The sequence below is a fragment of the Equus asinus genome, chromosome 21 (genome assembly GCF_041296235.1).
Source record: "Equus asinus isolate D_3611 breed Donkey chromosome 21, EquAss-T2T_v2, whole genome shotgun sequence".
In the NCBI taxonomy this organism is placed as follows: Eukaryota; Metazoa; Chordata; class Mammalia; order Perissodactyla; family Equidae; genus Equus; species Equus asinus.
In genome coordinates, this window is record NC_091810.1 from 58,906,248 (window position 1) to 58,927,256 (window position 21,009).

The window sequence follows — 21,009 nt, forward strand, 5'->3', positions numbered from 1 at the left end:
GTCTGGGGTGGACTTGAGGGATCTGTATTTTTAAGAGCCCTCAGGGGATCCTAATGGACACTCAGAACTGAGAATCACTGAGCTGGGAGATGGAGCTGTTATGGAGGCTTGACGTGGAAAACTCTGGAGCTCACATATCCTCCTCCTGAGGGTTCAGTGTGTTCTCCCCGGAGACTGGGCTGATGGCCATGCCAGTTGATAGCTCCAGGCCTTGAGCAGCCCGCTAATCCACGGGCAGCCCAGGCACAGGAGATCTGCCACGTAAGCATCCCAGGTTACTCGGAGGACTGCCAAGCCCAGTGCACCCCTTATCCATAAGCTCAACAGACTGTCTTCTCAAGCTGGCTTTTCCCAGCCACTCCTTGCTTACCCTCCCCAGCTTTCTGATCATTCCTTGGTCCTGGATTACAGAGAGATGATACTGCTCACACAAGAAAACATCAGGAGGTGAAATCTCAGTATGCCCAAGTCTCAAATAAGTGATCTCCTGATGACCTGTGTTTCCTTCCCACCTATTCAGAGAATCTATGGACACTCACTGGGACACCTCAGCTTCAGGGGCAGCCACAATTCTCAACCATTTGTCTATTTGCTTGTATGCAAAGATGTGAAGCAGTTGGGGGTCTGCAGGCAATGCCAGAGGTGACAGGAGGGAAAGAGAGGGTTAGGGAGCAGAGGGAAGGAGAGAGGGAGGTACAGAGAGGGACAGAGCCTAGGAGTCCAGAACCAGGGGAGGAAGCTGGGGTCACCTCTCTGGTTGGCCACCTTCTTCACTGAGAGGTACATGGCACAGACTAGCTGTAGAGATTTTGGGTTTTGTCTCTAGGTAAATAGTAGGTTTTCTGGGCTGACACACACTGTGTCTCCTGTTGTTTGGGATGAATATATATGCCTGGTAGGATGCTGTATCCCTGTGATAGAACAGAGACTGCAAGCCATTGTCTCACTGGCCTCAGTTGTCTCATCCACAAAATGGGGATAAACCTATCTGATGAGATTGATGACACTGATTTTGTTATTTGAATTAGGTATCACTATGAAGAAGGAGTCCTGAGTGTGGTGAGGCCATGCCCAAAGCTCTGCCTGGAGTCCCCAGCAGAGGGGGACTTGCTGCCCCTCGTACCTTCATGTACAGAGGGGCTGGGCTGAGGGCAATGTCAGTAGGATGTCCCACTGTGAGAAAACTGACTTGTCCGTATATCCTTACCCTCTCTCTGATTCTGTGCCATGCTTCACAGCATCTCAGCCAGTGGGCCCAAACGCTAAGGGTTTAGGCTCTATACACAGCACACACAATGCCTGTGCCTCTTATGGGATGGGGTGGGGACTGCATTAGGAAATCTGTTGGTAGGGCTGGAATCCTTGTGAGAGGAGGGTGAGCCAGGCTGCTCTGTCTGGGGAGATGAAGCCAGAGGGCCTAATATTGGGCAGAATGGTTTTCCAGCTTCCCCTGGGGTCAAGGTCTGTGGCTCTTGGGATCCTGCAGCTCTGCTCTTATCCACCCCTGCTTTCCAGAAGCTGGGACACCAGGAGACCCAAAATGCTGGCAGGAGGCTGTGCAGGGGGAGAGAATAGAAAAAAGAGTGAGGAGAGGCGCTGCACTAGAGAAGCAGTCCATCCATGAGAGCGTAGTTTCATGTGTTTATTTTTGGCAGGAAGGAAATCATTGCAAACCTCTTGACTGAAAATGCTCGCCCCTGGAAACGTGCACATTCCACATGTAGTAATTCCCAAGTAATGCTGGATTGTATATCATGTTCAAATGTCCAAAAGAAATCCAGGACCACCCAGACACCAGCATTTCTACTACTTGAGGGGGTGTTAGTCTGCAGAGAAGCTCCCTGGAGAATGCAACAGGAACAGACACCATCGAATTTACAGTAAAATAGGAACAGAGGCAGCCAGTCAGTTTTGCACAGGTAACTGCAAGCACTTCAAGCCATCCACTCTTCTTGAACCCTGGCATGCCAACTGTTCATCACAGCACCTTTAAAAGCAGAGGCACAAACGTCACGAGTGTTTGACCATAGGGCTGTGTTGTTTTGGATTTTATTAGAAAGCCATCTTTAAAATATAGGGGTGTAAAATGTTGCCAGGTTATATACACTTACAGATTTCTTTTTTATATCAAAAGTTCAAATGCTGCAACCATGACAAGACAGTGTCATTAGGGCATCCTCATGTCTCCAAAGTCATCTCATCAAAATTGCACCATGTCAAAGGAGCTTCCCCACCAACCATCAGCCATGACAGGTGGTGTTCCTTTTTATTATACAAATGAATTGTTTACAAACAGCTAATGGGTGAAACCACAGACCAACACGTAGGATTCCAGAGCAATGAAAGACAGAGCAGTAACAATCTTGGATGTGCCTGGGCACCTCCACTCGAGGCCTGGCCAGAGATGTTGTAACATCACAGGGGCCGGAGTCCATGACCCAAGGTACCCTGTTCCAGATCTTAATGTAAAAAATACTTGTCCAGGAAACTATATTTTAACCGGTACAGAAAGGACCATGGAATCTCAGGAGGTCAGATTTCTCTTTTGGCTAAAGAGTTGGGGAATGTTTTGGTAACATGGGAAGTATATGGCACATAGAAATAGTTAAGAAGTTTCATTAGGTTTTAAAGCCCACAATTTAATAAAAGGTAATAATTAAAAACAATACCCGTATTTACCTTAAAAAACATAAACCCCAAACATTCATCTCATTTCTTGGCCTTATGTTAGAATTCTATTGCTTCATTTACATGTATATGATTAAAAATATAGATATAGATATTTTGAATATGTACATAAAGCAGAATCAAGGATTAAAATAAAAACAGGATTTTGGAGTATGGTCAAATAAGGTGCACAGAATCCAGAACCCTCAGAGGGTGTGCTGGCCCTCCTGAGACATTCTGTGTCTGTGGTGGCAGGAACCGGGCTCCATTCCCAACAGCTCCACACTGGGTCAGTGCAGTGGCACTCACGGTTTCAGGAACTACTAGGTGAACATCTGGCTCAAGCCTGCCAAGTGTCTTTACTTCATCTGTCCGAAGTGGGGCATATTCCTAGGTTTGATTCCCCTGAAATATTCTAGAATTTCAGTCCTCTCTGCCCCCTATTCCAAATAAGACCTTGTGATGCCAACAAGGAAGGCGGCACGGGTAAGGGTCTAAGGCTCTCATCAGGACTGATTTCTGTGTGGATTTCAACAGATGACAAACACCTGACTACAACATTCATGACATTTAAGGCAGCGGGTTCATTTAATGACTGGTCTTCTAAATCAAGGTTTATGGCATGTGCAGATCTGCCATGTAACTGTCATTATCTATGGTAATGCCTAACAAGGGCTGTTTCTATTTTAATTGGCATGTGGATTACCGGGTTTGGAACACTCAGAATGTTGGGAGACCTGGTTACCCCTGAATACTTACTTCTCTTCTGAATGCACGGCAGTCCACACACCAAAGTGCTATTGGGAGGATGTGATTGGCAGCTGGCTTCATTATTTTATGAATGAAAGCAAAAAAGAAATTTTACTTCAACCCCCAATTTCCAGTCTTGTTAGTGCCAGTCGCTCCCACCAGAACTCTGGCAGAGGCCCAACCCACAGAGGACTAAGGCAATGGTGCCAACAAAAAAGGGTTCTTTTAAATTATTTTTAAGAGCAAGACTTTATAGACTGCCTTGTTGTCGAACAAGGAACATGGCACTGCTTAAAACATCTCACTGGGAAAGGCTGCAGAAGGAGCCCTGGCTCAGGGAGAGAGCCTCTCCCTGGCTCGGGGCGATGAGCCTCACATCTAGAGGGGCTTCCCCAACCCTCGGCTCAGAAATAAGCTGTGCTTCAAAAGAGAAGACCAAGAGATGGACTTGGGCCACATCAGCGTGGTGGCTGGTTGAGGCCACAGGTTCTCATGAGAGAACAGTCAGCTTATCACAGGATCTGATGTTGACTGCAGTTGAAAATTAATGCCACACCTGTGTGGTACGCTGGCCCTTTTGTCTTCGTACCCTTCTGAACTCCCATGGCCAGGGCCAGGGACAAGATACAGCTGGTGCAGTCTGCAATGGGGTGGGACACCTATGTTTCTGACCCTGTCCATGTTTGCAGCTTAGCAGTGAGCAGATTCTGAGCATAGGCACAGTGGCAAAGAACAGTGTAACAGCCGCTGGTCAATTCCATTTGGTGGCAGCGCGGTAGCAGCAAAGAAAATTCCCAAACACCTCCGTGTGTATCTAGCTTTTGGAAAGGAAAGATTTAAAAATCAATAAACAGATTTTTTTTTTTTAATATCCAAGGGTTTTAGAGTTTCTCATAACTGCTCTACCCAAAACAACAACGCAAAAAAATTACAGAAGTATGGCAGTAGTGTGAAAGCAGAAGTGACATGATGCCACCTTTAAAGAGGAAAATGTGACCTCGAGACAGATTTGTCACCGTCAGAAATCATAATAATAATATAAAAGACTCTATTGTTTCCTAAAGTGTTGAGCCAGACAATTGCAGATACATTCCAAACTGGGTCAGAAACGAATGGAGACACTGACACAGTCACAAAACCTCCCATCAGGAGCCTGACCCTGCAGCGCGCCACAGGTTGTCAGAGCAGTCACACCTGTCGGGAGACAGGCTCCTATGATTCGCTCCCATCCCTCGCCACCCCCTGCTCCCTAGGTTCTAGAAAATTGTCATATTTATCTTCTTAGAGAATCTAAGACAATAAAAGACTAAAAGATGTCTGGAAATATGTTGTGTAGAAAAATTAACTCTCAGCTTAAAATAACATTCAAAAAGGCACTTCATCCTTTAGGAAAGAGATTCTGAGTTGGGTCAGCTGCTCTGAGCTGGGATAGAAGGGGACAGGTTGTCTGCTTGGAGGGGAGGACAGTTGAAAGGAAGTCTGATAGATATCAAGCTTTTTTTTTTCCTCCATTTTTTTCTTTTTGGTATGTTTTAAGAAAAGCAAATCCAGTAAAATGCATGTCCCTTTATGAAATTTGTTAAAAGAGTTCATTTTAAAATAGTTGTTTCTGTTCTTAAAAAATAAAACAGGTAGGTATGGCCACATTCACCCAGTGGTCTGGAGTATGGAGTGTCCTCACTTTCAGCTCCCAGGGAGCTGAGGCCAGGCAGGTCCCCAAGGCCAGAGGTTCCAGAGTGCACAGGTGGGAGGCAGGCAGAGGCCGGGGCTACCTATTGCAGAGTCTGTGCAGCATGCTGTACACGTCGTCTTCCCGGCTCAGGCCCTCAAAGAAGGGGATGAGGTCCAGCAGCTCTGTGTCCGTCATGTCATCGAACCAGGACTGCACAGGCACCTGGAAGACAGTGTGTGGTGGGGGGCAGCAGAACTGTTTCCAGGGCCGGGGGCTGCTCCCAACCTGACTGGGTCCCTGAAGTTCCAACATTTTCTTTGGTAAGGAGGAGAGGTATCCAGAAATCATCATCATCATCACCATCATTTTGTTTATTCCCTCGTCCCAGCTAAGATCAATCCAAAGCTACCTGGTTCAGGAGATGGCTCAGGAGGCAAAGTTTAGTGTACCCAGTTTGCATGCATTTATCTATTTTGTTTTCCTGCCATAGAAAAGGTGGCCAGAGCGTGGAATATATGAGAACTGGCCTTGCTACTTGGCAATTTCAAAAAGCTCTTTCCATTGCATCAAACCAGCTCCTTGAACCTCGCAGCACCTGGAGCCAGAGGTTACCTGCCAACCACCAACACCAGGGAGCCAATGAATAGGGCACAGGATAGCTTCCACTTGGGGCCATTATGCCAAGCTGCATGGCAAAGACAAGTGGAGAATTTCCTCCCATGCTTAGCTGTGGTCAGTTAAAAGGAGAAGTATAAAATTTCAGGAAATTCTGAAGCCATGGGCAAAGACAGAACTTTTCCTTAGTTTTAGACACAGGGGTGGGGAGGGGTAGTAGTGCGTGACAGCCAGGGGTGCAAAGAAGAGATTTAAAAAGAAATTTGGGGAAACTAAAAAAGTTTAAAAGTATTATTTTTGGCCTTTTACAAATCTAAAGACCACTTAGAAACATAACAATTCATTATGTAATTAAAAAAATAAACACGATAAGGATTAATAAAAAAATGACCACTTCTAGGGGAAGGGGCAGGAACAGGAGAGAGGACAGAAATGGACACCAGACTTCTTTGAATTTATCTTTGTTAATAGTTTTGATGTTGGAACTGTGTAAATGTGTTACATAATAAAAATAAAATTAAACCATTAAGAAAAAGAAAGCAATAAAAAAATGAACCTAGGTGTATATAAAGGTGGTGACACAACCACACAGACAATTAGTTCAAGTGGGTTTTAAAACATAGTGTTCTGTCTCTGCATTTCTCCAAAAAACCCTAAATGCATTCAATTGTCTTATCATCAGTAATAATATTAGTACCGCTATTTTGAAACTATTAAGTATCTACCATAGAATAAATCAAATATGTAATGTTAATATCTTTAGGAATCAAGAGTTTCAGCATAAGAGGAGATACACATAGAAAAACAAAGAAATTAAATAAAGACTCTGTTATAACATTAAGTTGAAAAAACCAATATGAATTTATGATTTAGTTTGCATTCTAAAAATATGAATATTTTAGGGGTCAGCCCCATGGCCAAATGGTTAGGTTTTCGCTCTCTGCTTTGGCAGCCTGGGGTTCATGGGTTCGGATCCTGGGTGCAGACCTACAAACCGCTCATTAAGCCATGCTGTGGTGGCATCCCATGTAGAACAACTAAAATGACACAACTAGGATATACGGCTATGTGCTGGGGCTTTGGGGAGGAAAAAAAAAAGAGGAAAGACTGGCAACAGATGTTAGCTCGGGGCCAATAAAAAAAAAGTATATTTTAGCTTTGTCCAGTAGAAAGGGCTAGAAACAAAGAGAATTCCAGTAACAGTGAGAAACCACCTAAATTGTGGTTTTATATACCATTTCCACTAATAGGAACCAGACTACCTAGAAAAATGGCTGATTCCAGAGCTGAAGCAAGAAATAGACAAGATGAGCTGGGAACATCTGGTTGTACCAGAAAGCAGGATGCTATCAAAGCCTACTGTAATTTGAAGAGCTGTCCACTGGCCAAAGGCAAACACTTGAGCATACAAAAGAATAATAAATGGATTAAATTGTAAAAATAAAAAAAAAATCCAGGAGTTCATAATGATACCTATAAAAAATTCATTGGTTACTTTTAGAGGTTGCCAAAGCACAAACTCATTACTCTGCAAGTTTCAGAATTGAAGAAAAAGAACCAAGACTTTATCCTGACTTCCCTATACAAACATTTCATTTTTTAAAAATAGAATTCTAGCTAATAAATGCAGAAAGAATAATAGAATTTAGAAATCACCATTTTGCAATTCCTAATGAAATAGTGGATGCAGGCAATGATCTCAAGGACTGCTCAAATTTTTAGGTGAAGGGTTGATGGGGAATTTTAAAATGGATGGATCAGGCTAACAGCACGTGAATTCACAGATCAACTTAAAATTTTAGAACTGGGACAACTTAACATGATATGTCTCCTGATGTGATACCATGGTAAGTACACAATATCATCTACATTGTATTGTTGAAAAAAACCTGAACCTGAATCGAATCAAGTAGTAGCCATCTAACAACTTGTTTAAAGGAAATATGGTAGCTAGAGAAACATAATGAACGCCACCATGAGGCTGCAACTATACAAATCCAGAATGCAGGAAATTTCTTCAAGAGAACCAGAATTTCTTCACCAAATAAACAGCATGGAAGAAAAAGGAAGAAGGGTGGGAGAAGTGTTAAGATTATAAGAAAATTAAGAGACATATTAACCAAAGCAATGCATGGACCATGTTTGGATTCTGATTCAAACAATCCAAATGTAAGAAAACATTTTGAGATGACAGGGAAGATATGAACACAGTCTGGATATTAGATAATATTAAGAAACTGTTAGTTTTGTCAGATGTGATATGGAATTGTGATAATCCTTATCTGTTAGAGACACATTACAAAATGCATTATGTAGAATTTGATTAACTCATTAAAATGAACATATTTAAATATAGTACACTTTGCATGTTTATTAAAATAATGATTACACACCAAGTGAATCTAGTTTGAACTCATTTTTTTGTTGTATGTGGAGCAGCAGAGTTCTGGACTCATGGAAAGGGGCTTGGGTGGGCTTTTGTTGAGTCTGAGAAGCCTGCACTTGGGAGGAAGTCTCCTCTCCAGGGAAAGCTGCCTGAGCTGAGGACCTGGGATGGCAGCTACTGCTGAGAGGTCAGCAGTCACCAGTGGGCCTGGCTGATCTCTCTCCTACTGGAAACATAGCGTGGGAGGTCGGAGGGCATCTCTCTCTTGCTCTGAGGGTTGTGCTGCACCCAGCGAGTAGGCACTAAGAGCTGCCACGCTCCAGGGAGTTTTACGTAAGAATGTTCCCATTGCATATATTTTAGACATCATTATAAGGTGGTAAAGCCTGGCAGACTTATGTGAAGACCTTATTGAAGTGTTTTATTCATTCCCGTTTAAGAAATATTTCTCTTGAAGAGGTTACTTAGGCCTTCTGAGTCTACAGGGTCATGAAGTCCTGGGCAGCAGCCAGCTCCAGAAGGTTAATGGCAGACAGAACCCTTCTTAGTAACACTGCTAAAAATGCTAAGAAGACACAGGCTCATCGAGCACTTACCCATTACAAGCACTGTTCTAAGGGCTTTTCATGTACTGCCACACGGAATCCTCTAACAATCCTATGAGATCAGCATTCATATAATTTCCATTTGGCAGATGAGGCAACTGAGGCTCAGTGAGGTTAAATAATTTGGTTAATGTTATACAATTGCTAAGTGGCAGAGTTGGGATTTCACCAAGGAAAAGGCCAAGAAAACTTGCACAGGCTTGAAGGTACAAAAGTGCTGCTTGCCTGGCAAGACAGCGCTCAGATGGAGCTCTGCGTTCTTTTTCTTTGGGGCTACTTACTGCATTCTCAGGATGGAAGATGTACGAGGCAGGAGAATTGTCGACAATGATCACTTTACTCAGTTCCCGTCCAAGGCGACTCAGGTCTTTCACGTAATTCCCACGATGGAAAACACACGATTCTCTGAAGAGTCGGGCCCGGAACACACCCCAGCGGTCTAGGAGGTCAGCCACAGGGTCTGCATACTGGAAAGCAGGTGTCACAATGAAGGCTGGGTGCCTGAAAGAGCCCAGAAATCCTAACCTACTGCAGCAAGATCCATATTACTTTTCTAAAAAGGGATTTAAATAATTGGATGTGTTGTAGCATCCTGGTTATTTTCCTCTCCATGCACGTAAGACATCTTGGATTGTTCCATTCCACTCACTTCTCATATCCAATCCATCAGAAATTCTTTTCAGTTCCATCTCCAAAAACATCTGCATCTCTCTATTTATATTGTCACTGCCCTAGTCCAGGCCTCTGTCATCTCTGGCCTGGGGTGGCTGTGTGATCCTCTTAAAGAGTCTCTTCCCCCTCGGGCCTCCTTTCCAGCCTATTCACCTCACAGCTGTCAGAGCAGCTGCTGGAAAACACACGTCAGATCACGTCACTCCCCTGCTTAAAGCTCTCCACTGTCTACCCGCTGCACTTGGAATAAGGCCCACACTCCTTGCTGCCACCATATCCCGTATGGCTGCAGCTGCAAGATTTCTGCAACCACTCAGCTCCATCTCAAATCATTTGAGCCACAGTGGCTTTGAAAAATGGTCAGAACCTTTGCACCAGTGTTCCCTCTACATGGAACATTCTCTTCTCAGCTCTGCATGAACCCCTCCCTCTGTCTAAGATCTTGGGTTCCCTTAGCACCTATCTAGAGTACTCCCGCATCTTCCTTTCTGGATACTCTATTGCCTCACCGTAATTTCCTTCACAGAGCTTGTCACTCTCTGGGGTTACTTTAGTTTCTCTTCACTTGTCAGGGAACAGGCCTTACCTGCCGTGTCCACCATGATATCACTACCAGCTTGCAGAGTGCCCATCTTATGGTAGGGGCTCAATAAATACTAGTTTCATCAGTGAATGAATGAGTGGGCTTTGAATTTGGCTTGTGAGGCATGAGGCCACACTGCCCCCTAGAGGTGCTCTGGGCAATTGGGCCAGCCCAGCCCCTGACTGTCACAGGATGGTGTCCAGATACCCACCTTCCATTTACTTGGAGCCCAGGAGTTTTATGGGAGGGAGTTTGGGGGTCATCCTGCTGGGCCCTCTCTCATGGCCTAGGGAATTTTCCCCATAGCAGGCTAGATTGGATAAAGAAATACAGGGGTCATCCCTGAGGGAAAATCTTCATAAATGAAGATGTTTAAAAGACTGGGCCAGATTGAGCAACTGGGGCTGGAGGCAAGAGTGGCAGTTCCAAGCCCAATGTGAGGCCAGGCCTCAGCACTAAGACCAAAGTGAGGGGCAGAACCAGGTGTCACTAGGGGCCCAGCAACTCTGCCAGTGAGACAGGAAGCACCTGAGGCTGGTGGTGTTGGAAAGCCAGCAGTAGAATACATAGCAGCCCCTGAGTGCAGAGCAAATGCTGGCATAGCTGCAGGGATGCAGGGCTACAGGGCTACAAGTAGCAGGTCTGATTCCACAGGAAAGTCCTCCTCTCTCCAGAGACATCCTAAGGGAGGCAAAGTCCAGAAGCAGACTGTATTTCTTGCTGATCAAGTGGAGTAAGAGCTCAAGGTGCTGCAGTTTTCTGCTGGTGAGGCAAGCAGCACGTGGGTGTGTTATAGGGGGCTGACTCTAGATAGAAAAGATGATTAATTGCCTCATAAGCATTAACACTGGTGGTGGCATACATCTTTCAAGGGAGTGTCTGAGTCTGGGAGCTTCAGGCCTTAGAGATGAATGTGGGGAATGTAAGCTTCATGAGGGCAGGGACTTAGTCACTTTTGTTCTCTGTTGCATCCCCAGTGCCTAGTACAGTGCCCAACACCCAGTAGGTACTGAGTAAATATTTGTTGGGTGAATGAATGAATTACAAAAACTAAGATGAGGAAGCAGATGTTGAAGGGCTCTGACAGCCAGCTTAGGGTTCCTGTAGGCCCCTGGGCAGCAAGCCAGGAAGTCTACTGCACCAATGGTGCTGGCTGGGAGCTGAGCCCAGCGCCAAAAACTGGGCAGTGCCCACCTGTGAACAGAACTTGGGCATCAGGGAGGAACGAGGCTGGAAAGCTGCACTTGGGAGCTGGTTCGGCTGAGCCAGGCTAGAGTAGCAGCGAGAGAAGGGTTGGAGAGACAGATAGAGGGGCAGGTGGGAGCAGTCCAGGAAGAAAGAACGAACAAGGAGGTTTAAGTGAGTGTTGGGGACAATGCCAAGGAAGAGTGTTTTCACTTGTGCCAAAGGAAAAACAACTCTCAATCCAGAGACACCAGTGCAATCTTCCTATCTGTTATTTCTTTGGTTATCACCTCAGGCTGCTCAGCACGCCAGAGCACTGTCAGCAGAGCCAGTGACAACACAATGCAATTAGTCTTGGTATTATTCATCTGAAAGAGTACCCACTGGGGAACATGTTTTCCCTGAGGCCACGTTCTCTTTTTAGTTTGCAAAAGTAAGGCCTAGGTTTTGGATTCCCTCTCTACTGGCTCATGCTTTAAGGCCTGGTGATGGGCCTGGCAGAATGTTGGGTAGGTGGGGTTTTCTCTCACCTCAGCCATGACAGAGAGATGACCCAAACTAGGAATCCCCAGGCTGGCAGAGCAGTATGTCTGGGAATCCAGAGTCAGAACCCTCAACATGCTAAGGAGAAAAGAGAGCCATCCAGAAATAGGACATAGGCGAGGAAGCTGCATATGAATCCTTGCAGCAGATCTGGAGACAGGCAGATGGCTGACCCGGGCCCCACAAAGCTCATCTTTGGGGCCACTCAGGTCCCTGACGTGCCCATGGAGACACTGGTGGTGCCACCAACACATGGATGGTGTTGACCCCATCAGAGTCAGGGCTTGAGAGATGGTCACGGCAAGGATCTCTCCTGAGGAACAGGTGCCAGCCCTGTCTGCTGTGAAAGGATAGATAAAACCATATTGAGAGTCCTGTGACCCTGCTAATTCCCTTAAACAGTGGGAGAGGGCAAAGAAACCACTCTCTATGGTCAGAGCTAGTGTAGACGCTGGGTCAGAGATTCATACCAAGCTAGAAGACCAAAACATGTGAATTATTTTATCATCATTAATCATTATGATAACAAACAATGAACGTCAGAAGCACTCGCCATGTGACAGTGCCCAGCACAGCATATGGAACACAGCAGGTGCTCCATGAATACTTGCTGAATATGAGTCAGACACTGTGCTAAGCCCTTCACATGTGTTATTTTATTTGATCCACCCCACAAGGCAGACAGAATTATCCCCAATGTATAGAAGAAACTGAGGCAAGAGAAGTGAAGTAACTTGCCTGAGATCACAGGGCTCACTAGGGCAGTCAGAACTCCCATTTGGCCCATGCATATGGGTGAATCTGACACTTATCTCTTCCCCAAACCTGTATAAGCTAACCCAAGGGCCCAGAGGCCTGAGCCTCTTAGCATGTGGTTGCCAGACAACAGGTGAGATGCAGATACCCTTTTTCGGTTACGCTGGACACGTCTGTGATTTCCTGGTGTGTACAACCAGCTTCAGGTGGCTGCATGCGGCAACTTCATGGAGCATTTTTTCCAAGTGCTCCCTGTCACCATGGTAACACGGAAGCCTTTCAGGCTGGCACTGTGCACATGGCCTGCATCCATCCCATCTAGGGTGGAAACCTGTCACCACAGAAATAGCTTCCCTCACCTTAACAAAGGGCTGCTTGACAGAGAGTGGGTATGGATGGAGGGGCTTGGGGCACCAGACCTAGAGCTCCCAGATGGGAGCCGGACTCACCTTGGCCAAGCTGGCAGTAAAGAGCACACATTCAAAGAGCTGCCCCATCCTCTGGAGGAACTCATCCACATGTGGCCGCTTTAGCACATAAACCTGCAACGGCAGGAAACAGCAAGCTGGTCAGTCACAGCAGTTGCTGGGGACGGCCTGGGGCCCAAACACCCAGTGCAGGAAGAATTCCTTAAAGGGTTCCCACCTCCCGCCCCTGGTCTCTGTGTGGGGCAGAGACCCAGACTGTATGAGGGGCTATGTAGTCAGACGTGGCACTTCAGGGGAGACACACTTCTCAGGTTGGACTCCAGATCTGAGTTCAGAGCAGACGCTCCTCCCAAGGGAGAAAGGGAAACTGACCATGGTATTGAGGGTCTTGGGGATTTCAGAACGAGTGAGTGGAAGGGCTATGCCATGTTTGTGTGAAACGACTCATTCATTTCACATGTGTTTCTCTGCACATGCTCTGGGTCAGGCCCTGTGTAGACACAGGCCATGGTCCGGGGTTCTTTTGGAGGTCCAGGCCTGGCTCATTGCCTGGTAGGTCTGAGATTGCTCTGGCTGCCACCTTCTACTCTGACTGGAACACCTCCCTTGCTAGGCAGGCCTGGGGTGGAAGCACAGGCCCAGCAAAGTTACAAGAAGTGCCCTCCTGTCTACTTGACACCACAAAGGTTACTTGGCTTGGGTTTGGTATAGAAACAGATACTTCAGGGGATATAAAGCCTGCATACTCCCAGGCCCCAGAACCCAGCCATCAGGAGGGGCCTTGAGCAGAGAGCAGAAAGAGTAGCCTTTCCTAGAGTGGCTGTGCTCTGTGCTCCCGACGGCGGGCCTGAACAAATATGAGGAAACAAGGGAGATGGGAGAGAAGCGAAAGCTGGTGAGAGAAGACAGAGGAGGTGGGAAGAGAGAACTAATTAAAACTTGAATAAATTCCATTTGAAATTAGCCACTTCCCTAAAATAAATGAAACTTGTTAAAATTCAATTCAATTCATATTCACTGAGCCCCAGCTTTGTGCTCAGCCTGAAGCAGTTACAAAGATGAATAAAACACAGACCTTGCCCTTGAAGAGCTCACAGTCTAGAACAGACATATGCAAAACATCCAAGTAAACAAGGCATAACGAAGTTGTAGTAGAGGGACAAATTAAGGACAATTAACTCCTCTTTCAAGGGGAAGGAATCACAGAAGGTAACATTTGGCCTGGACCTTGAAGGATGAATAGGAGTTCATCAGGCCGACAGGATGAGAAGTGGGCTTCCAGGCAGAGAAAACAGTATGAGCATGAGACCTGGCCTGAAAATACTTGGGGTGTTAGAGAATGGTCAGAGGCCTGCGTGACGAGCCCTGCAGAGGCAGTGATAAAAGAGAGGGAGACAGGGAATAGGAGAAGAAGTGGCTAAAGATGAAGTGTGAAAGGCAGGTTGGGGTTAGCGTGCATGGGGCCTTAAATGGCAGATGGAGTAGACTGGACATCCTACAGGCGGAGTAACAGAGGGGAGAAAGGGGGCTCTGTACCACAGACAGGATATGCTGCTGGCACAGGAATTTTACACAGAGCCAGGACTTGGTAGGAAATGTGTGGCTGACTGAGAATGGGGTGAGCAGGGGTCTGTGGCCAAGGGTGTAGTGAGGAGCCAGAAGAGCAGGATAGTGTGGGGTGGGTGCCAACAGGGCTCTGAGGAGTGGGGAGGCTGGGGTGGGGCTGAAGACAGGGCCTGTGGCTACAATAGCTTCAGGCCTCCACTTTGCCCATGAGATTCCTCATGCCAGGGAATGGGTGCAGCCTGCAGTCCTCAGTCTCCCTGGGAACACTGCTTGGAAAGCAAGCTTTGCTACATGCAAAGGGAAGGAGACTGACTTGGGAACTCTGGTGTTGGTGCCTCTGGCAGAGAGGAATGTCTTGGGCCCGGATGCCGGCGTCCAGGCCCGCGTCCGCGTGCAAGTAACCAAGAATAGGCCCATTGGGACCTGCACAGCCTATCCTGGATTACTTGAACGAGGCCACGGCCTTCGCCAGGGCCTTGGTCCTCCTCTTGGCGCCTGTGGCTTCATTCTCTCAGGAGAGTTTCTGACCCCAGCCCTGGGGCCCTGGGATATCTATCACCAAGTGAATCATAGCACAGTCTGGAGGGAGCTGGAGTAGCTCCTGCAAGAATGGGCTGGCCACAGCAGGTCAGGCCCCAAGGGTCATGCTCATAGTCACGAGGTAGGAAGGATTAATTTCTCTTCTAATTCTTGCCATGCCAGTGGGCAGCCTCTTCTTTTTCTCATTACTTTGTAACAAAGCAAAGATAATAAATGCAGAAGCCTTAACTGCTTCTCAGATGCTAAGTTAATTCAGTTGATGCTTTTGCAAATATTAAATGCTCAGTGCCTGCTGTTTTGGCTCCCTGATGGCTTTTAAAAGCATGAAGTGTGGAGACCTAGGGACAAAGCTGCTTTTCCCAGAGAGGGCTTCCTGGCAGGACCTCCTGGAGAACAGGTGAGAAGGCAAGGCAGGGGAGGGGAGGGACTCGAGTATTAGGAACAGAGCCCTGGGCCAGGGGCAGGAGACTGGGATTCTTATTTTAATTCTTCTCATTGTATAACCTTGAACCAATTCTATCTCTGGCTGAGCCTCAGTTTCCCCACTTGGACAATGAGGTGGCTGGACCAGCTGATTTCCAAGGCCTTGCCATCTCTGACGCTCTATAACCAAGAGCCAGAGAGAATATTGACATCGTTAAGGAAAGATATCCTGTTACAGCTCAAGCACCAGGAGAGATTTTTTCTTCTGGGATATAAACACATCAGGCCAGAGACTCTCCTTTTAGGACTTGGGGTTGACAAGGAAGATGGTCAGCTTATCCCTGTGGAACACCTGACAAAAGCTCCCCCACTCTTCAGTCTCCAAGGCTAGCTTTCCTATAGTGTTTCTAACATGTTCATAAATGAAGCTATTCTCAGAGGAGCTTCATACAGATAAGGAAAAAAATCTGAACAAAGAGGCATGCCAACTGACTAGGCCATCTTATTCAAAGCTGCCTGCTGATTCAAAAACTCACACTCTCCCCCCTTCTCTTTTGGGTTGGGTTTTCACTAAAGATGCACTAGAGAACACGATGCAGGAGTGTTCAGTCTACAGTGGCTGGCATTGGAAATGGACACCTTTTCCTGAGAGTCTACCATAAGTGGGCAACTTGCGGCATTTTCCTGTTGCCTGCTAGTGAGAGTAGCCGAAAGCAATTATTTGAGGAAGTTAATTAGACCATCAAGCTAGGCCAGCGGGGGATATGGAAACTTCCAAAAGTCTCCATCAAATCAAAGAACTATTTGAACTTGCAACCACATCTAATATTTATAGATTATAGTTCCCTTATAAACTCATTATAAGATAAATTTGTCTGAGTGAAAAAAAGCAGAAAACCATTGTATTTATTTTACAAAGTTTGCTTCCTTTTGATTCAGTAGTAAAATTATTACTGAAATGGTAATTTAGAAATAAAATTCGTAGGAAATGTAATTACTAAAAAATGTTAATTGAAACTCAAATTTAGCTTTGACTTCTTACCTGATGTATAGTTCCATCGATTTCAACCGGAACAATAAAATCAGCATTACTAATAGGCTAGAGAGAAAAGAAACTATAATTAATATATCTGAAAGAATGAAATAAAATTGGAAATTTTAGCAAGAAAAAAGCTTGCCTGTACCAATGTTTTATTATTGGAAAAAACAGTTCAGGAGAAGGATGTTGAAGCATGCCTTGGTTCCTTAAAATAAGCACAAGCAGGAAAGCACATTATTTTCTCTTCTGAATATTGTTACATTTTCAGCATCTTGGTCCAACCTCTGTATCACCTGCCTGGCTTCAACAACAAAGGGTGGGGCAGCCTGGCTAGGGAATAGGGCTCCTCAGAAACTCCAGCTCTTGCCTAAAGCTCCGTCAAGAAGATGGGGAGCCACTCCTGGCCACCAGAGGGAGGAGGTGAAAGCCTGATGGTCCCGGAGGACAGTACTACTTGAGGGAAAATAATTTATACTGGACCCACAAGTGCAGCCTGTCCTGTGATGGGCTGGCTTGGCAGGAGACGCTGAGCACATAGACCCAAAGCAGGGCTAAGTACTTGTGGGGTGAAGTCAGAGGCCATAGAGCACAACCTGGGGCAGGCTCTTCCCTTCTCCAGATCTCGGTTTCTCCTCTTCCATAACTATAGTAATGGGTCTGAGGGGGTCCATGGCTCCACCTAGTCCTGAGCATCAGTGATTTCAGGCCTTGCCTGACACTGTCTTCTGTCCTGGGGGGTGAGGAGAGCCAGTCCACCCTAGACTGCTCTGTAAAAAGTAACACAATACCCAGCACACTCAAAAAACTGCTGGATATTTAAAATAATTTAATAATATTAATGACATTTAAAGCTCAAACATGATTCTTCAGCAGTTATTATGTTCTCATTGATGGACTTACATACAGTTCTAAATGGAACTCCAAACAGAGGTGGAAAACTACTCAAATGAACAGGCCGATGGGAATCATCAGACTGCAAACCCTTGGGACAAGTAGGAGAGATATGGAGGGATGTGGTAGCCACTGGGTGGGGATGTGGAGTGGGGTATGGAGTCTCTGGTCAGACTCTGAACTGGGGTCTGCCTTTAGGCCCATCACTGTACACACACACACATTCTTCTTTTATATGTAAACTGGAAAAATGTAGAAAATGCTAGATCGTAGAACCATTACTAAATGTTCAGTGGAGTACCTGAGGCTTAAGATTACAGTTTATTCACTCCTATGGTTGGAAGGCCAAGAATGGTTCAGTATTTTATAATTTCACAACTAAAATACAGAATCATGCTAAAAAACAAAAGGAAAGACTGAAGGAATAAACTCTCACAAGGCATTAGATTGTGAAATCCTATTCCACAGAGGATAGTAGAAGACAAAAACCATTCCCCAGCTCAGAGCAAGCACCTGCCATTGATCTCTTCTCATGTGCTGGTGCAAATGCAGCCATGCCAAAGCCAGGGTTCTTAACCTGGGCCCATGAGCCTGTGTGGTGTACAGTTGTACATTTTCAAGGAAAGAGGTTCACAGCTTTTGGACTTTCAAAGGGCTCTGAAATGCCCAGAACATTACAAATCACACAGTAAAGAATATTCTGCTGGCAGATGTAGGCAGGCCAGGGAGGCAAGAAATGAAGAGATGCTGTTCTCATCAGCTTGTCACATCAATGCCCTCAGAGAGGTCCTGGAGACACAAGGGGCTGCCAAGGCTCATCCTTTGGAGCCAGGAAGCTTCAGTAACCTTGGGCAGTCTGGCCAGCGTTGCCCACATTCCCGGAGCTGCTTCAGAGGAATCTGTCCATGCTGTGATGGCAACTGACCCCTGCTCTAAAGGGCTTTCCTCCAGAGGGACTTGAAAATGTCCTGAGCAACTTGTCTACAGGGGAGAAAAGGCTTCCAATGCTGTGCAGAGCTGAGCTGGGACTAAGCTCACTGAAGCCCTGGGACCAATCCTGGAAGGGCCCTCAAGGTGCTGGGGAATGAGGTGGTACCTACATGCCGTATGGCCATACAGGCCATCTCTCACCGCTAGTGGAAGTGTGGCCTCTCTTCCACTCTCCCAAAGGACTCAAAGACAACCGCCTGCCCTTGCCCTGTCAAGGAAGGCTTCTGTTTAGTGAGAAGGAGGTAGAAGGAAAGATGTTTCTGGAAGAAAGGGCTTCAGGTAAATTTGATAGCTCTTAACAATCATTACGGAATGACTATGGTTCATGTGAGACACATACCCCATCATGGATGGTGCCTTTCATGTCTCTCAGTGAAGTAAGGGGACTCATGGGCTAGGGGTAAAAAGAAACGTGGTCTAATTGCCAGTGATGGTAGGGGAGTTCCACTGCCAGAAATAAAGAAAAACAGGACCAGGATCCTAAACACCTGCTTCTTCTCCCCAACACACTAATCCCCTATTTCCAAACCTTTTCATCATTTACCTCTTGCAAACAATTTACTCCATTTCAAAAAATGGAAAAATGGTTAATTAACTCATTTCTTAATAGTGTATGCACAAGCTGTTCCTGCATGAAGGCCCTTTGGTAATTTGTAATTTTTGTTGTTATTCTAGCAGGGAGATGGAGAGTGAGGAAGGTGATAGAAGTAAGACTGTCTGATGCTCACTTTGACATCACTGTAGCCCCATACCCTTCAGGAGGGAAATCATCAAAGTGGATAGTCATTTAACTATGAAGCTTACAAAAAACCCCAGCAACCTTTTGTCATGAAAATGGTCAAAATAAAAATAAATGGTTGAATTTGTTCAGATGCCATAACACTGGGAGTCTTCAGAGTTGGACATCTTTCAAAACTTGGTCTGGGAAAATTTCCAGAATAGCAGGTTGCTTGACAGTCTTCAACAGTGCCTCCGTTGCCACTCCCAATAAAACATACAGCACTCCTGTTACCTTCACAAATACACAGCAGTGTCCTGGGGCATTGGTGCACTGACTGCCTTGTGCCACCTGAAAAGTATTTCTGCAGGCGCCAGAGTGTTGGAAAACTCAAATCTCATAAGAATGAGGTCTCAGTGATATTGGCTGCCCAGTGATTTTTTCCCAAACTAATTATGTTAATATTCAACTACTTGAGTTAATGTTCACCTGAGTTAATAAGCAACTCTTATTGGATTTCTTCATGAACAGTGAAGTCATATACCAACAACCACAAGCTTTCATCCCTTTTATTTTTCCTTTTCCAATACATTTGTGACCAAACCACGAAGATCAGTGATTGTTTTTTATGTTGATTTACCTTAAATGAACTGTGCACCAATGTCTCATCTAAATCAATGACCACACATTTCTTTCCATAGTCAAGCACCGTCACCTCTGGAAGGAGGTATTTAGCTGGTGGCTAAAGGGAGAAAAAAATCAACATTATTATCTTTATGTAAAAGACAAACCAATTCCCTTATTATTGTATTATACTATGTCAATGAGGTTATAAATGAAATCAAACATTGAAATACCTGCAATTTTACTAAAAGCAACAGGAATAAGTAGTTTGCAACTGAAGTTTTACTAAACAAATACTGTGCCATTGTCTGAATGGGTATTATGAAGACAAAGGCTTTGTTTGAATATCAGCTCTATTTCTTTCTTGGCTGTAAGTTGGGACAACAATACCTACCGCGAAAGGTTGTTGTTATCAGCTATAATTACTGTAAAATGCCCAGCATTCTGCCTGGCACATATTTGGTGGTTATTGTTATTATTAAAATGAAATACACAATAATGAATGTTTAATTATAATAGCCACTCTAACCATGCAGGCCCATTACCTGAGGTCATATTTGGTCTGAAATTCACTGTAGCACATAAGTATATTTCAGACCTATATTGGAACCACAGTATTTTTTTTTTAGTGACTGAAATTTTCAAAAACTTGAAGAGAAACTATAGGCCCACCAGCAAAATGCAATCCAAAGAGAATAACAGGAGACAGAAATGAAAGTGGTCCAGGTAAAGCACCCTGCCTTGTGCCTGCCTCACTGTGGAATAACACGGAGTGAATGTGGCATTTTTACCCCTTGGATTTTCTGTCTCTGGAAGTTATACTTTAATCCACATGCTGTGTTAACCATAAAAATCTATTTATATGTCTCTTAGTAGCTGACGCTAATCTCATGATAAAGAGGTCATAAAGAGTTAATAAAATGCTAGATATCTTCAGCCCACCTCATTCTTGATTTAGAGTATTTATTTCTTTGCCTCACCCTAGAAATGATTTAAAGTATTTTAGTTTACTCCATGGCATATTCAGCGTCCAATGTTAACTAGTTAATTTTCTGTCCTGGAAGAAGGTCAAGCTCTGTTCAATATTTAATGCAAAACAAAATGCAAGGAAATATCTGTCCCTAGCCACTGAAAAATGGACAATTTAGCTTATCAAAAAAAGCAAGAAAAAAATGAAATCAAGAGGTATTCCCTTTTAAATGGTTATTTCCTTTTTTTTTTTGGTTTAAACTGAATGTAAATCAAGGACCTAGAGCCAATTTTGGACTTTAGCTGGTTCAATAGTGAATGTAACACAGGTGGTCCACAGGTCAGGTACATTTGTAAGTGCAATGATCATCTTGGCATGGAGGGACT

At 45.1% G+C, this 21,009-nt stretch overlaps 1 protein-coding gene across 3 annotated transcripts in view; it reads right to left on the minus strand.

Moving 5' to 3' along the window:
- Positions 1–1,622: 1,622 nt before the first annotated feature.
- Positions 1,623–21,009, minus strand: part of CTDSPL (CTD small phosphatase like) — a 111,256-nt gene continuing 91,869 nt past the window's right edge. For 2 of the 3 annotated variants that reach the window (XM_044755060.2, XM_044755062.2), the window contains 5 exons: positions 19,670–19,771; positions 16,434–16,490; positions 12,884–12,976; positions 8,977–9,162; positions 2,034–5,311 (listed from right to left, as the gene is read on the minus strand). In XM_044755060.2, coding sequence (XP_044610995.1) covers positions 5,186–5,311; positions 8,977–9,162; positions 12,884–12,976; positions 16,434–16,490; positions 19,670–19,771 — 564 coding nt within the window. In that variant the 3' untranslated portion in view covers positions 2,034–5,185. Of the gene's footprint in view, positions 1,988–2,033; positions 5,312–8,976; positions 9,163–12,883; positions 12,977–16,433; positions 16,491–19,669; positions 19,772–21,009 lie in introns of those variants that run through there. The other variant, XM_044755064.2, reaches the window with a different exon arrangement.